The 17,407-nt window shown below is 45.3% G+C and overlaps 1 protein-coding gene across 1 annotated transcript in view; it reads left to right on the top strand.

Annotated features, from left to right (window-relative positions):
- The first annotated feature begins 921 nt into the window (after positions 1 to 921).
- LOC311283912 (sialoadhesin-like) overlaps positions 922 to 17,407 on the top strand; it is a 112,891-nt gene continuing 96,405 nt past the window's right edge. The window contains exons 1-4 of the mRNA XM_084398682.1: positions 922 to 955; positions 2,281 to 2,404; positions 2,767 to 3,114; positions 3,210 to 3,458. Of these exons, the coding sequence (XP_084254808.1) occupies positions 2,341 to 2,404; positions 2,767 to 3,114; positions 3,210 to 3,458 (661 nt within the window). The 5' untranslated portion in view covers positions 922 to 955; positions 2,281 to 2,340. The remainder of the gene's footprint in view (positions 956 to 2,280; positions 2,405 to 2,766; positions 3,115 to 3,209; positions 3,459 to 17,407) is intronic.

Below are 17,407 nucleotides of genomic sequence, written 5' to 3'. Positions count from 1 at the left end.
TCAAGCGTTCATATTTACTATGTTTACTATGTTAATGGTTAGCGTGCATAGTCTTTTGCATCGCATATAAAAATTTCTGCCTTATACGGTGATCAGAATCCACATCGGAACACAAACAGAAGGCCTTCAAACATGAAAGTGAGTTTTGAGGTAAATTATTTAAACCACATAGCTTGTCATTTAATTAGTTAAGATATACTGTGATTTTTGACATTTGTCTAATTAATAAAGTTAATCTAACTATATTGGATTCTATATGAGTTCAGTGATTCAGGTCAAATGATTGTGAAATAATGATTATGTTAAAGCACAACCAACACCATCAGATCAACTTTTCCCTTTGTTCATCTGGCTGTTATAACTCATGTACAGCAGCCAAACAAAACTTAAAGTTAATAATTTAAGGGTCAAGAGCCAAACTAAAACACACACTGATCACCATAATGGTGACTTTAATTCTGCTTGTTAACACCAGGTGTCTTCAATGTTGGCAATAAAAGATATTTTGTAAATTTTACTCATTTTAAATGGTTAACTTTTAAAGAATTAATTTGATTAATTATTACTCAATTCTAATTTGTTAAATTTAATTAATAATATTGCTTGTAATCTGTTGCCTCAATTTTATTGATTAGATATCAATAACATCAATGTATTCTTTTTTACAGTGAACGCACAATCAAGCAATTATTTTCTTGGTCCTATAGAAACAGGTTAAATATGCATGTTTAAAAACATGCTCATGAGCCTCTCTATGGACTGACATAAAGTTAACTTTTGTTTTATTACTTTAGTCTAATGTTGCCTCTGATGTTGCTATGTCACTGTTTAAACTTTGCTTCCGGTATCAGCACTATGAAGTTTCATATCCTCTTATTAAGTATAACATGCTGACCACAAAAACCCAATGCTGGTTTCAGCCTGTTCATTCGTCATTGGAGTGTTGGTGAAACGGGTAAGAGCATCACTTACTAATCAATCTTTAGATTCAAATATGTTATAGGGGAGACTGGGGCTAGTTGTCACACAGTCACTATAAGGTTTAAGGTCAAAAGTTCTAGTGTGTTTGCATGCTATAACATTACGAAAAGTGTGACAGTAGCTGCAAACCACGTCATGCATGCATAATCATAAACTTATATAACACCCAGTCTGTATATTATTGCTTCCAGAAAAAAAAAAAAAATGTGTGAGGGTGTTATGGAAGTGCTTTGGTCTTTCTCAGGGGTGCTAAAGCAACTGCTAGCCCCTCCCTAGCGCCGGCCATGCCCAAGTCTTTAAGCTGTGTCTCTATACAGAAAGTGACTTTTAAAAAGAAATCTTTACCTTTAGAAATATTCACTGGAGTAAACGTGTGACAACTAAACCCAGTTTGTCTGTGTGAATACTGTACGTATTCACACACATTTGTACTAATTGTTCTGATTTTTGGAGATAATATACTGTTGTTGATTTGAATATTTTATATGATTTTTCCAGCTCCGTGAGTAAATATCCTTGTGGTTAAAACTTTAAAATCTTTATGTGATGATTAGATGTGTTTTTTTGTGTGTGTTTTTTTTTAAATATAAACCTATTATGAAGACCAACATATGCTGTTTTTCATAGATGGTGTCATTACTTCTAATAATCTTAACCCACAAGACTATTTTCGTCAACAGCTTGTACGGTTGATGGTGCTCAATTTGATTTAAAAGAGGAAGTTAAGGGCTTGTGTGTTTAAATGAACCATTTCTAAACCAGTCGCAATGAGTATGACTGAAGTTAATTGTTTTAGTTTTCTTAAGTTATATTTGTTTACTAGGTAATGTACTATACAAATTTCAACAGAAATAAACCATTACATTTAACAGAAATAAGCCACTGTACATTTGTTGTAGGTGTTGCTATGGTAATGTCGGTAACAATTTAGATTACAGCCCGGAAAGTACTGCGGAATTAAATCGATTTTACAGTGTAACTTTCGGTAATTATAGTGTACCTATAAAGTATTTACATGTAAGTATAAGGGAACAATATGTAAATTTGGGGAATAAAGGGGTAACAACCAGGAGAATTGAAATAATATTTATACAGTATAAATATTTTTCATTATCCTGGTTGTTACCCCTTTACTACGTCAGCAACACATGCCCTAATAATACTTTTGAATGCTTTTGCATAATTATTTGTTGAAGTTATGACTTGTAATCTCATAAGTTTCCCATGTACATTATGCTATTGCTACGGTGGTGCAAGGAGCCGTTGCTTACACACTTTGAGCACTGTAACTAATTTCAGAAGCGCCTTCAGTGATCTGATTCTGGAATCAAGCCTGATTATATTGTTGATCTTGCAGTGATGTCAGTCAGAATGGCTCCTCCTCTTCCTCTGATGCTTCTGCTCATGATTCTCGCATTTCACGGTGAGCTACGAGTTCATTTTAACTTTTGTCAATCATCCTTTTGAACCCCCTTTCACATTTTTTGTATGAATCAAAAATATAATATTAAGCAAATTTTAGTCTTTAGTTTAGTAAAAACTAAAGTTCAGCTAAATGTTTCATTGTTTCCCACAAACTAAAACGTACCAAGATAAAAAATAAATGTACAAGTTATGTACTGTACATCACTAAATATTATTTCAATTGTGTTGTAATGTAAACAGTTCATGTGTTCCAGGGAAAAAATAACAGTGTAAAGATTTGGAACAACATGAGGGTAATTGTAAAACAATTTTTTTTTGTGTGTGTGTGTGTGTAAACTATCCCTATAATCTGTGTTTCAGGGGTTTCTAGTGCTCATTGGGGTGTGAGTTACAGTCCTTCACACATCTGTGCACTAAAGGACTCAACAGTGATAATGAGATGCACTTATACATACCCTACTGGATATCAGATCAAGAAAGTGTTCTGGACCAAAACAGAGGTAACAGATCCTGTCGAGCCTCCAGATCTGTCTGAGGACCCTGAATACAGTCAGAGGCTTCAGTATCTGGGAGATAAACAGCAGAACTGCACAGTCAGACTGAGTCATGTGACACTGACGGATGAAGACATGTACTATTTCAGATTCATCACTGATAAACCTGGTGGAAAATGGATTGGTAAACCTGGAGTGACTTTTACTATCACAGGTGACTTTGATGAGGTTTATCTCTTCTGTGCATTATGTTGAATAATAATCAGTGTATGACAGCAGCACTAGATATAATGTGTGTGTTGTGTTCAGATCTTCAGGTGGAGTCTCCTAAGAGAGTGACAGAGGGAGATTCAGTCACTCTGAGATGTAAAAGCAGCTGCGCTCTGACTGACAGAGCAACATTCATCTGGTACAGAAACTCACAGCCATTAACTGAGAGAAGAGACAGAAACAATGAACTCCTGCTGCAGTCAGTCAGAAGAGAGGATTCAGGCAGATATAGCTGTGCTGTAGACGGACACACTCACATCTCTCCTGCTGTTGAGCTCAATGTCACGTGTGAGTACAGATTCATTTTCATAAAAAATTGTGTTTTATGTACTTCAGTCTTTTATTTAACAACGTATGTTCTTTGACGATTCACCCCTACTGGTCATAAGTTTTAAATGTAAGAACTGATTTTCCTGTTAAAACAAAAGCTGAGATAAAATTCACCCTACAATAAAGCAATAACGCAATTAAACGCACCCTGGACAGAAGATCACAAAGAAAGAGCACAGGGCATTGTCTTGTCCAAACTTTCTTCTTCCTTATGTCTGCATCCCCCTCTCCCTCCTCCCTTCCTCTCACCCTGAGTCAAGTCACCAAAAGTTCACTAAGAATGTCTATATATCACACAATTATGTATCTTATGAATCTACTGTTTTTCCTTTTCATGTTTGGTATCATTTTAAATGTCTCAGTGCGGTGAGTAAAATGGTCTTAATTTCATTGCAGTCATTGGTATTATGAAAAAGATTGAGAACTTAGGAGAATCCTGTTCTCCTCTTTGGGTGATGTCTGATAATGATCTGATAATTCTCCCCTCTCCCTGTAATGATAAACAGGACGGAAGCAATAGCAAGTGCAATGATGTTTATTAACAATGGTTCACTCAGGAAACTCAGAATAGCCAGATGCATAAATGCAGAACTCAGCGTAGGCAGGCAGTCACTCCGAGAGAGAGGGTCAGACCAGGAACACAGACAGCAGGAGAGCGTGACGCAGGGACTGAGATGGACGATCCTGAGGTGACTGAAGAAGATGACGGTGAAGCAGAGGTGAGAACGGGAGTGAAGCAATCCGGTATCCGGTGAACAGGAAACACGAGGAAAACAGGAACAGGCACGAACATGGGAAACTTCAACAACGATCTGACAAACATGAGATGAAAGACAGGGCATTAAATAGGCTGGTGAGATGACATGCAGCTGCCGCTGATCACTGATAATCAGCGGTAACGCCCACATAATACAATCAGCGTAACGAGACAACTCACACACCCAAACACACAAGACTAGAATGAGACAGTGGATCTACCAACCGTGACACTCCCCCGAAACCAGGTGCTTTGGTGCCAGGTGCCCTGGGGTACATTAATTGACCCAAAACAACTCTAAAAAAATATTGATTCTGGTCTGGGTATTTAAGGGTAGGTGACAGAGCAGTCTTTGGGAACCTGTAACCAGGAAAACCCCCCATGCAGTGCTGTGTCAGTGTTTTCTCAAGTCTTACACTTGGAACACACTCACACACCCCTGTGTGTCTCTGTCAGGAATGCATTGCTTACTTTTAGAGTCGTCTTTGAGTAATTGATGTCATGTATTTATTATCTCTGAATTTGCTTTTAATCACTTGTGTAATTGGCATGATACATTTTTACCTGACAAATAAATGTTACATCTTGAAATCATTATTCATAGTAGATAATTGTGTAGTCTGATGTTCCCGCAAATCTCTGTCACGTGTAAGGAGAGAGGACCCAAAAGCAGAAGGCGATTTGACAATATTTAATAGTTGAAAAACAGTTGAGGCAAAATAACACAGGTGGCCGCTAGGCATGTAAATCCAACAGAAAGTCTTTCAGTCTTCAATTCAACAGAAGAAATACTCAGCCAAAGGAAACAGAAAGTCTCTCAGTAATAATGGAACAGAAATGCGCCGTCAGGGTCGGCAACGGGGAATCCCGGAGGGTGAGAGAAAGGCTGGGTCCGTAGAGAGAGCACGGGAACGCCAAACCGTTGATCACTCACGTTAGCTGGAGGTTGAACAAAGCAGAGGCGAGGTAATAATGTTGTCAGTAAAGAACACGCACCAGACAGGACTCGACAAGACAGAGGTTGGAATAGCAGGCAAACAGGTACGTAACATTCGGCAATAATCTGACAAAGAACAAAAGAAAGGAAAGCCTAGAAATAGAGAGTCTAATCAGAGAAGGTGGGAAACAGGTGAGGAGAGAGAGTGAAGAGATGAGGTGATGAGAAACAGCTGAGAGCGAGTGAGATAATGAATGTGAATGTGTGTGCGTAAAATGATGTAATAATGAGTGTGACCAGAAGAGGGAGGAAGAGTGTAAGAGAAGAAAACCAGGATCATGACAATCTCTAGCTGTGTCCCAATGTGAAGACTGCATCCTCCGAAGTCCGTATTTGAAGGTCGATTGCGTCACAGCGGCGCGACTAAACGTCACAGCGGCGCCACGAAGAACGTCCCAATTTAAAGGCGGCACACTTCGGAGGTCGCATTTGAAGGCCGATTGCGTCACCGCGGCGCGATGAAGGCTGTCCCAATTCAATTCAATTCCTCCGAAGTCCGTATTCGAAGGCCGGTTGCGTCATCGCTGCGCGACGAAGGCTAAAGCGACGCCAAATGCACCCTTCGTTTCCCCGTGAAAGGAAGGATACATAAATGGACGCTTAATGGACTATCTTACCCTATTCTACCCCATAAGTCATCGCGCACCGGTGGACGGCAAATTCACATTTAAATGTAAGTATTATGTTTTCATTTACTCAAATAGCTAGCGAAACCACAGTTAAAAGCCACAAGTTTTTCTTTCTTATAAACTTCATCTTAACTCCTTCGTCACCATTGCGTGGCTTCATTTGTCAGGTGGTCTGAGGCAAAACTTGTGCTAATGTTAGTTTAATAATTGTTTCAGGGAGCAAGGAGCAGACAGCCCAATTTATTAAATTGTAATTAAAAAATAAATAAACTAAATAAATTTAATTAAAATGTATTGTAATATTTGCACTAGTCTGTCTAACTTGTGTAAATAAGAAATATCACTCACCCTATAAAGCCCACAAACATAAGAAAAGCAGTAGATAAGGCAACGGGGTTTGACTTTTATGTGTTTTTGTAGTGCTGTCATGCAAGCTATGTCTACAAAGGTTTTAACCAAATTTGAGTATTCATAAATATGATTTCTGAATATGAATATGATTTAAAAAATACAAAGTAAGAAAGTTGAGGTCACATCTTTGCTGAAATGTATTGTGCTGTTGTTAACAAGCCATGGTTAATTTGCTCTGCCTTAGGATTGCACGTGTCCTGGGACAGGAGAGTGTGTGAGTGGGAAACCCACTGCTGAAACTTGACCCTGGTTTGTCCTCATGGATGAGGTGTTGGGACAGAGGCATTACACCAACCTCCTGTCCTCATTGCCTCAATCCCTGAGGATACACCAGGGCCGAGTTCAGCAGTGTGTGACCAAGAGGAGGAGGAGCCAGGGCCAACACCAGCATCAGCACCAGCATCAGCACCACGAAGAAAGCGAGACAGAGAGGACGAGTTTTTGGACTTGATTAGAGAAGACATGGGACTGCAGAGGCGAGGAGAGCACAGGAGTAGAGAGAATGGACAGGCTGTTTTCTCTTCTTGAAAGAATGATTGAGAAAAAAAAATATATATACAGTATATATTCTTGTTTAACTTTTTTTCACTTATATTTTTTAAAAGGAAAAAAAAATTCTGTACATTTATTTATTTTTATGCAACTTTAAATGTGTAAATAAAAGAGAATTCATTGTTATTTTTGTAATGACAGTCATAATTTCTACATGAAACAAATTCTTCTATACCTTTTCCCCCCAACTATTTACAAGATACGTTAAACATATCAAAATCAACATAAACATTTAAATTTACAGTACATAAAATAAGAAAAAATGATGTAGACTTTTATTCAGCTGAGTGGGAGACCCTGGTGTGCTGCTGGACCGGGATGGGCTCCACAACAGAGACCCTGGTAAGGCTTCTGCTGGTGGGACATCATCTGGGATGGTCTCCAGAGTGTTTGACTGCATATTTTCACTATCCACTAAGTTGTCTACCAACAGGTTTGCAGGGCTGACTCATGGAATAAATATTGAGATACTTTATTACACTAAAGTACTTTTAATAACCACTAATACCACATTGGGGAAAAACTACTAGTCATATATTTCAAACCTTAGATAAGCAAAATTATCTTGCATACTCTAATGTCCTTAAGGTATCAAGAGTAAAAGTAAAGGAATTCTGCATGAAAAAAACCATGTCAGGGTTTTTATGATGGTTCTGCTTTTATATTACTGCATATGTTGCATTTTACTTCTGAATATTTTCAAGGTTGATACATTTAAACTATATACTTTTGTGTAGTTTAATGTAAAACAATGCATCATATTGTAAAATAAAAATTTTGTAGTGTTGCTGTCCTGTGTGGGAAAATTACTTCGAGTATTAATGAAGTATGTAGTTCCTTACATATCACCACTGGTTATTTTGAAAATTAAAGTAACAAAATGTAGGCCTATTGTCACAATATTAACAAATTGTTGCTAACTACAGCTCTGTCCCATTTCAAAGGGCGCATCTGAAGCGCTCGGACGGGTCTAGCCTACGGAGGATTGTTCTTGTCGCCTAGCAACAGTGACTGACAGCTGCCGATGATGAGCGGGAGTAACATTCGCACTGGACTTTTTATATTCAACTGGGTTTTATATTCAAATAGGGTTGAAAACCTGTGTAAATATATTTACCATGGTTTATTTATGTGCATAATAAAAATAATACACTAGCCTACAAAATCACATCAAGGTAAGATATAAATGAACATTTGAATCGATCGGCTAAGCCGAAAGTACATGACCTGAAACATCCGTACCATGTCCTCCAGTAAAATATAAAACATAAAAGTGACAATAGCCAATTCTGGCTCCATAGCTGTTTACTCAATTATATCAAATTAATTATCAGGATGGCAGCATACTCTCGCACCGTTGCTTGGCGCCTGGAGCGGTAATCGGGAACACCTGGCTGCGCAATTAGGAAATCCTACGAAGGCTACATGGTGCGTTGTTCGGAGGACGCATAGGCTGCATCATTTGAAGTACGTGGCCTTCGAAGGATGCAGCCTTCACATTGAGACACAGCTATTGTCCAGGATAGATCAAACCGAAGGCACTTATGAATGGAGCATGGGGCACATCATTAAAGTATCACTGACTTAGCACGTTGCATCTTGCGACTTTTACAAAACATTACACCTTTTGGAAAGCATGGGCGACCGCTTAAGGGTAAAATAGTTTGCACTGCATCCTCTGACTATTTCAGAACTGGCTACGTTTGTGATCGTGAGCGCACATTCGCGTCGTGACGTCTCAAAGCGACACCGGGTCCTTAATGAATGAATAATTAAAAATATGGGATACCCAGAATAATCAAAGACCAAAATTAATTCATAATCAATCCATCCATCCATCCATCTTCTACCGCTTATCCGGGGCCGGGTCGCGGGGGCAGCAGTCTAAGCAGGGATGCCCAGACTTCCCTCTCCCTAGACACTTCCTCCAGCTCTTCCGGGGGGACACCGAGGCGTTCCCAGGCCAGCCGGGAGACATAGTCTCTCCAGCGTGTCCTAGGTCTTCCCCGGGGTCTCCTCCCGGTGGGACATGCCCGGAACACCTTCCCGGGAAGGCGTCCAGGAGGCATCCGGAAAAGATGCCCGAGCCACCTCAACTGACCCCTCTCGATGTGGAGGAGCAGCTCTACTCTGAGCTCCTCCCGAGTGACCGAGTTTCTCACCCTATCTCTAAGGGATCGCCCAGCCACCCTGCGGAGAAAGATCATTTCGGCCGCTTGTATCCGGGATCTTGTCCTTTCGGTCATGACCCACAGCTCATGACCATAGGTGAGAGTAGGAACGTAGATTGACTGGTAAATCGAGAGCTTCGCCTTGCGGCTCAGCTCCTTCTTTACCACGACAGACCGGTACAGGGACCGCATTACTGCAGAAGCTGCACCGATCCGCCTGTCAATCTCCCGTTCCATCCTTCCCTCACTCGTGAACAAGACCCCAAGATACTTGAACTCCTCCACTTGAGGCAGGAGCTCTCCACCAACCTGAAGCGAGCAAGCCACCCTTTTCCGACTGAGAACCATGGCCTCGGACTTGGAGGTGCTGATTTTCATCCCAGCCGCTTCACACTCGGCTGCAAACCGTCCCAGTGCATGCTGGAGGTCCTGGTCTGATGAGGCCAACACGACAACATCATCCGCAAAGAGCAGAGATGAAATCGTGTGGTCCCCAAACCCGACCCCCTCCGGCCCCTGGCTGCGCCTAGAAATTCTGTCCATAAAAATTATGAACAGAACCGGCGACAAAGGGCAGCCCTGCCGGAGTCCAACACGCACCGGGAACAAGTCTGACTTACTGCTGGCAATACGAACCAAGCTCCTGCTCCGGTCGTACAGGGACCGGATAGCCCTTAGCAAAGGGCCCCGGATCCCATACTCCCGGAGCACCCTCCACAGGCCGCCGCGTGGGACACAGTCGAATGCCTTCTCCAAATCCACAAAGCACATGTAGATTGGTTGGGCAAACTCCCATGAGCCCTCCAGCACCCTGTAGAGGGTATAGAGCTGGTCCAGTGTTCCACGACCGGGACGAAAACCACACTGTTCCTCCTGAATCCGAGGTTCTACTATCGGCCGGATTCTCCTCTCCAGTACCCTGGCATAGACTTTCCCAGGGAGGCTGAGAAGTGTGATCCCCCTATAGTTGGAGCACACCCTCCGATCCCCTTCTTGAAAAGAGGGACCACCACCCCGGTCTGCCAGTCCAAAGGTACTGTCCCCAACCGCCACGCGATGTTGCAGAGGCGTGTCAGCCAAGACAGCCCCACAACATCCAGAGACTTGAGGTACTCAGGGCGGATCTCATCCACCCCCGGTGCCTTGCCACCGAGGAGTTTCTTGACTACCTCGGTGACTTCAGCTTGGGTGATGGACGAGTCCGCCTCCGAGCCCTCAGCCTCTGCTTCCTCAATGGAAGACGTGACGGCGGGATTGAGGAGATCCTCGAAGTATTCCTTCCACCGTCCGGTGATGTCCCCAGTCGAGGTCAACAGCTGCCCACCTCCACTGTAAACAGCGTTGGTAGGGCACTGCTTCCCCCTCCTGAGGCGCCGGACGGTTTGCCAGAATCTCTTCGAGGCCGACCGATAGTCCTTCTCCATGGCCTCACCGAACTCCTCCCAGGCCCGAGTTTTTGCCTCCACAACCACCCGGGCTGCAGTCCGCTTGGCCCGTCGGTACCCATCAGCTGCCTCAGGAGTCCCACAAGCCAGCCAGGCCCGATAGGACTCCTTCTTCAGCTTGACGGCATCCCTTACTTCCGGTGTCCACCACCGGGTTCGGGGATTGCCGCCTCGACAGGCACCGGAGACCTTACGGCCACAGCTCCGAGTGGCCGCGTTGACAATGGAGGTGGAGAACATGGTCCACTCGGACTCAATATCTCCAGACTCCCTCGGGATCTGGTCGAAGATCTGCCGGAGGTGGGAGTTGAAGATCTCTCTGACAGGAGATTCGACCAAACGTTCCCAACAGACCCTCACAGTACGTTTGGGTCTGCCGAGTCTGTCCAGCTTCCTCCCCCACCATCGGATCCAACTCACCACCAGGTGGTGATCAGTTGACAGCTCCGCCCCTCTCTTCGCCCGAGTGTCCAAGACATACGGCCGGAGGTCGGATGAAACGACCACAAAGTCGATCATCGACCTCCGGCCTAGGGTGTTCTGGTGCCATGTGCACTGATGGACACCCTTATGCTTGAACATGGTGTTCGTTATGGACAAGCTGTAACTAGCACAGAAGTCCAATAACAGAACACCACTCGGGTTCAGATCAGGGGGGCCGTTCCTCCCAATCACGCCCCTCCAGGTGTCACTGTCGTTGCCCACGTGGGCGTTGAAGTCCCCCAGTAAAACGATGGAGTCCCCAGTCGGAGCACTTTCCAGCACCCCTCCCAGAGACTCCAAGAAGGCCGGGTACTCTGCACTGCCGTTCGGCCCGTAAGCACAAACGACAGTGAGAGACCTATCCCCGACCCGAAGGCGTAGGGAAGCGACCCTCTCGTTCACCGGGGTGAACTCCAACACATGGCGGCTGAGCAGGGGGGCTATAAGCAAACCCACACCAGCCCGCCGCCTCTCACCATGGGCAACTCCAGAGTGGTGAAGAGTCCATCCTCTCTCGAGGAGTGTGGTTCCAGAGCCCAAGCCGTGCGTAGAGGTGATCCCAACTATCTCTAGTCGGAATCTCTGAACCTCACGCACAAGCTCAGGCTCCTTCCCCGCCAGAGAGGTGACATTCCATGTCCCTAGAGCTAGATTCCGCGTCCAGGGATCGGGTTGTCTAGGCTCCCGCCTTCGACTGCCGCCCGATCCACTTAGCACCGGCCCCTTACGGTCCCTCCTGCAGGTGGTGGGTCCACGGGAGGGTGGCCCCACGTCACTCCTGCGCCATACCGGGCGACGTCACGGTCCTCCTTTTTTTGGGCATCATAAGGGGTTTTGAACCGCTCTTAGTCTGACCCGTCGCCTAGGACCTGTTTGCCTTGGGAGACCCTACCAGGGGCATATAGCCCCAGACAACATAGCTCCTAGGTTCATTCGGGTACTCAAACCCCTCCACCACGGTAAGGTGGCAGTTCAAGGAGGGGGATATTCAAATCATATTTATGATTATTTTCTAATAAGAAACACAATCTAAATTTGATTATCATTTGAAATTGAAGTCAGATTAAGTGTAGTTAAGTAATATTAAAACTAAATTCCAATAAAATAAGTGAACTTCATTGGAGCGCTGGAAAGACATATGCATTATACCTTCGCCCAGACCATTGGACTCCATCTTTGGGCCAATGGGTAGTCTTTACATAAATAATTAAGATTTTTAAAAATGTTTTTGAAAGAAGTATCTTATGCTCACAAGGCTGCATTTATTTGATCAAAACAATAAATAACATAGTGACATTTTTAATATAGTAGCAATTTGAGCGCTGTTGAATGGATTCTTAAACACCTCTGATTGGCCATTGTGTTTAGGTGCTCTGATTGGCTACAATGATCAACGCTTCAAAAACATGTTGTCTTCACCGAGCGCTTACACAGATACACACGGGAATGTTTGAAAGCAGGTGTCTATCAGCACATCTGTCTACCAGGGGATCCGTCTATCAATGGATATATTAGGGATCCGCTGATAGATGCCTGCTTTTAAACGCTCTTGTGTGTATCTAAGCGCTGTGTAAGATGTCTATTTACAACATGTTTTTGAAGTGTTGATTATTGTAGCCAATCAGACATATGTTGAGCGTGTGAATGCAATGGCCAATCAGAGGTGTTTAGAATCCGTTCAACAGCGCTAAAAATGCTAGCGGGAAATGCTGGTTTCGTCACATTTTTTCAATTTCAGTAACGCCTTGGTTTCGAAGTCGATACTTTTGGCAACACTAGCGGCTCTGATGTCAGGACTAGTGAACTATGTTCACTCTTACATTCAACAACAAAACACCCCAATCGCTTACGAGACATTCCTAATGGAAAATAAATGTATTCAAGTGTGCTATTAGTATACTTCTTTTAAACTAAAAATAAGAAAGTATACTTTCAGTCTACTTTTTATATACTTCTCAGAAATATACTTAAAATTGCACTTAAGTATACTTGACATACTGACAGAAAGGTTTAAGTATATTTGGCCTACTTGCACCTATCTTTTGACCGAGATATACTTAAAAGTATAATTAAGTATTCTAAGTATACGTGGCTTGTAGTTGTGTTTTGAAAATATTGATGTAACAAGATTCGTTGTTATAGAAAGAAGGAGGCGGGAACCGGCGAACATTCAGCAACTTTAATATCAAAAATAAAACAAATACAAAACGAAAGTAAAAGATAGCAGCCCCTCACGGACGACTGCTGTCACCATAAAACAAAGCACAACACAAGTTCAGGCCTGTCTTCTCTCGATCTCCACTGTCGTTGCTCCTCCTTTTGTGCCTCCGCTCCTCCGTGAGAGATACGAGACCGGTGCGTCTCACAGGTGTCGCTCATCAGCAATCACGCCACCGGCCTGCTCGCCACATACCCCCATCGCCCCTCGCAGGCCAGGGGGTACACACAAGACTGTGCTCTACTCCCCGCTCCTCCCCCTCCTCTGGGGAGACCGGACACGGCGGCTGCGGTACCTGGGGGTATGGACAGACGAGGCAAGAGAAAAAGAGACGGAAGCATGAGGAGCGACAGAGACGAGATAGGGGAGAGACATTTTTTTATAAATCTTGGTCCGGTTCCCACAACGCGCTGCCATCTGGTCCTCCACCAGCTGGGTGATCTTCTCTGCGGTGCCTGGCGGTGGCGCTGGATAGTCCTCGGTGGATGGCTCAACACTCCTCTGCCGCCTGGTGGACGGCGACGACTCCTCCGGGTTCGGGCAGTCGGCAGGAGTCCCCCATTCCCTGCTCCTCCCCATCAAGGCGGACGACAGCAGGCTCCTGCTGGCAAATGGCGGCTACTCCTCCGCTCCCTCATGGACGGCAGCCGCCCCTCCAGCACCCAGGCGGCCGGCAGCGAGCTCGAACATCCCCCCGGCAACTCACTCCAGCGCACCGCCTCCAGCGTCCATGGCGACGGAAACTGCCCGCCATGTTCGATGGTACCGCGGATTCCCCACAGCGGCGAGGGCTCTTTGACAGCGCGTTCCGCCTTCTTCCCGGGTTTCGGCACCAGTGTAACAAGGTTTGTTGTTATGGGAAGAAGGAGGTGGGAACCAGCAAACATTCAACAACTTTAATATCAAAAATAAAACAAATACAAAACGAAAGTAAAAGACAGCAGCCCCTCACGGACGACTGCTGTCACCATAAAACAAAGCACAACACAAGTTCAGGCCGGTCTTCTCTCGATCTCCACTGTCGTCGCTCCTCCTTTTGTGCCTCCTCTCCTCCGTGAGAGATACGAGACCGGTGCGTCTCACAGGTGTCGCTCTTCAGCAATCACGCCACCGGCCTCGCGGCCTCGTCCTACTCGCCACAATTGATTTATAAAGAAAACAGATATGCTCCTTATTCTGAGTATCTACATTTTTAAGTAGGCTAGTCCACTGGAAGTAAATATCTTTACTTTTTCCCAGCCACTGACTGAAATTTCAGGCTATCTTCACTAGTCTTTTCACTATTATATGGTAGGGGGCGCTATTACGCATCTTCTGAAAGAGTACAGAATCTCTGTATCAAAACACAGAAGAAGACGACGCAGGGTATCACTTGAAACAAGTGATACCCTGCATCTCAATGTCCACGCTGTATATCCTTAACAGTATGTGATATTAAAATAAGTATGTCCCAAAGCATAGTATGTTGAAAAGAGTATGCCAGAAGTCCCTGTATGGTCTTCTATTTCTGATGGATTTTCGAAGTGTGGATCCGTGCTCACTATAACAGCTAATATTGCCCACAATCCATAGCGCTTTGGAGGAGGATCCAGTTCAGAACTAGAAACTTCTTTTTAACTTTTGTCAATCATCCTTTTGAACCCCCTTTCACATTTTTGTATGAATCAAAAATATTATATTAAGCAAATTTTAGTCTTTAGTTTAGTAAAAACTAAAGTTCAGCTAAATGTTTCATTGTTTCCCCCAAACTAAAACGTACCAAGATAAAAATAAATGTACAGATTATGTACTGTACATCACTAACTATTATTTCAATTGTGTTGCAATGTAAACAGTTCATGTGTTCCAGGGAAAAAATAACAGCGTAAAGATTTGGAACAACATGAGGGTAATTGTAAAACAATTGTTCCCCTTCAGGGACTACCGCTGCGTGTAATCGCAGTGGGAACGCCTCCAGCGTAGTGCGTCTGAAGCATGAATGAAATCAGTCAATGGCGAGACGGAATGTAGTAGGCGGGTGACGTCACCGACCAGGAAACTATAAAGCACCCCTGAAAACACAAGCGAAACAGCTTTCTGTTACTTCAGCAGCTCTCTGTGTGTGTTTGAATCAGCCCTGGTGGCCACGGAGAGGCATTTATGGTTGAACCAAACGTCCATGAAAGAGAAAGATAAATCTCTCCTTTTAAATGCCCCTGTGTCTCCTGCTGGCCTCTTCGGTGATGCGCTACATTCTGTCACTGAGAGGTTTCAGGAAGAAAAGAAGCAGGCAGCTACATTTCATAAATTTATCCCCCTCAAAATAAAAGTTTCTGGGACTGCTGAGCGAGGGCAGTCCCAGCCGTCGAGCAGCTCATCAAAGCAGAGAGCGCAGCAGAAACAGAGCGTCGCGTCTCGTGCCCCCCCGCAGAAAAACTGGAGGGACGAGACGGGGCGCTCTCAGATGCGACCTTCGCGGGGCAGGGCTGATCTGAGGACAGTCATTGTCGCCAAGAAGGCCGCGTCTAAAAGGTCCTGACGCTCTCAGCGTCAGGGCTCTGAGGGTGGTCCCCACCGAGAGAGACTTGTGTTCACCTCCTTTAAAGGTGCCCTGTCTCCCTCGGTGCCCTCAGGGGTCTGTTCTACTAACCCTGCCGAAACAGGGCGTAGAAGGGCCCGGCGAGTGTTTTCCCGAGGGACGCTCGCCCCCTCCAAGGAGGGCTCTGGAGTGCTCAGACCAGTTGTTCCCTGCCGGTGCGCCGTTACAGGGCGCTGTGTCTGTCACGCAGAATATTCAACCAGAGGCAAGCCTCGAGAGGCTGGTACCCTTAGTAGATTTTCTAGTGGAGTGGAAAAATCTTCCCAATGTGTCTCAGTGGGTCCTGCACACGATCGAAAGAGGTTACGCTATACAATTAAGGTCTCGTCTGCCTCGGTTCAGAGGGGTTCTTCCCACTGTGGTGGGCCCCGAGCAGGCTCTGGTTATGGAACAGGAGGTTATGACTCTTCTTCAAAAAGGAGCTATAGAACGGGTTCCTCCTCCCAGCAGGGAGTCAGGTTATTACAGCCGATACTTCATTGTTCCAAAGAAAGACGGGGGGTTGCGCCCGATTTTAGATCTGCGTCTTTTAAATCGCACTGTAGGAAAGCTCAAGTTCAAGATGCTCACTCTCAAACAGATCGTGTCACAAATCAGGTCCGAGGACTGGTTTGTCACGATAGATCTGAAGGACACCTACTTCCATGTGTCTATTCTTCCTCAACATCGGAACTTCCTGAGGTTCGCTTTCGGGGGCGAAGCGTACCAGTATCGGGTTCTTCCGTTCGGCCTAGCACTGTCACCCCGAATGTTCACGAAATGTATGGATGCGGCTCTAGCTCCTCTGCGCTTACAGGGGGTCCGCATTCTGAACTACATCGACGATTGGTTGATTTTAGCTCAATCACGGTCTCAGGCGGTTCGGCATCGAGATGTCGTTCTCGCTCACATCAAGAAATTGGGGTTGAGGCTCAATGCCAAGAAGAGTGTGCTTTCTCCAGTACAGAGATCCACTTTTCTCGGTGTGGTGTGGGATTCGACGACGATGCAGGCACAACTTTCCCCTGCTCGTATTGCTTCGATTCTCGCTGCAGTGAATCAGATCAAGCTAGGCCAGCTACTCACTGTGAAACAGTTCCAGAGACTGTTAGGTCCCATGGCAGCAGCGTCCAACGTTATTCCTTTCGGCCTACTGCACATGAGACCGCTTCAGTGGTGGCTCAGAACCAAGGGATTCTCCCCGAGGGGAAATCCACTCCGCACGATCAGGAGTTCGCGACGGTGTCTTCGCGCCCTGGTTATGTGGAAAGATCCTCGGTTCTTGTCCCAAGGTCCCGTGCTGGGAGCTCCTTGTCGTCGTGTAACGCTAACGACGGATGCCTCCCTCACGGGCTGGGGGGCGATCATGAGTGGTCGCCCAGCTCAGGGTCTGTGGCAGGACCATCATCTCTCGTGGCACATAAACTGTCTAGAGATGTTGGCGGTGTTTCGGGCGCTGAAACATTTCCTCCCAGACCTGAGGGGCCACCATGTGCTTGTCCGCATCGGTGGTCTCCTACATAAACCATCAGGGGGGTCTGCGGTCGCGCCCATTATTCAAGCTAGCTCGTCAGATCCTTCTATGGTCCCAGGGGAAACTTCTGTCTTTGAGAGCGATTTATCTCCCGGGGTATCTGAATCGGGGGGCAGATATCCTGTCGAGGCAGGGGCCGAGGCCCGGGGAATG

Source organism: Rutilus rutilus, assembly GCF_951802725.1.
Source record: "Rutilus rutilus genome assembly, chromosome: 2".
Taxonomy (NCBI): Eukaryota; Metazoa; Chordata; class Actinopteri; order Cypriniformes; family Leuciscidae; genus Rutilus; species Rutilus rutilus.
The sequence above is the reverse complement of the archived record's forward strand: the minus strand, read 5'-3'. Positions and strand labels throughout refer to the sequence as shown.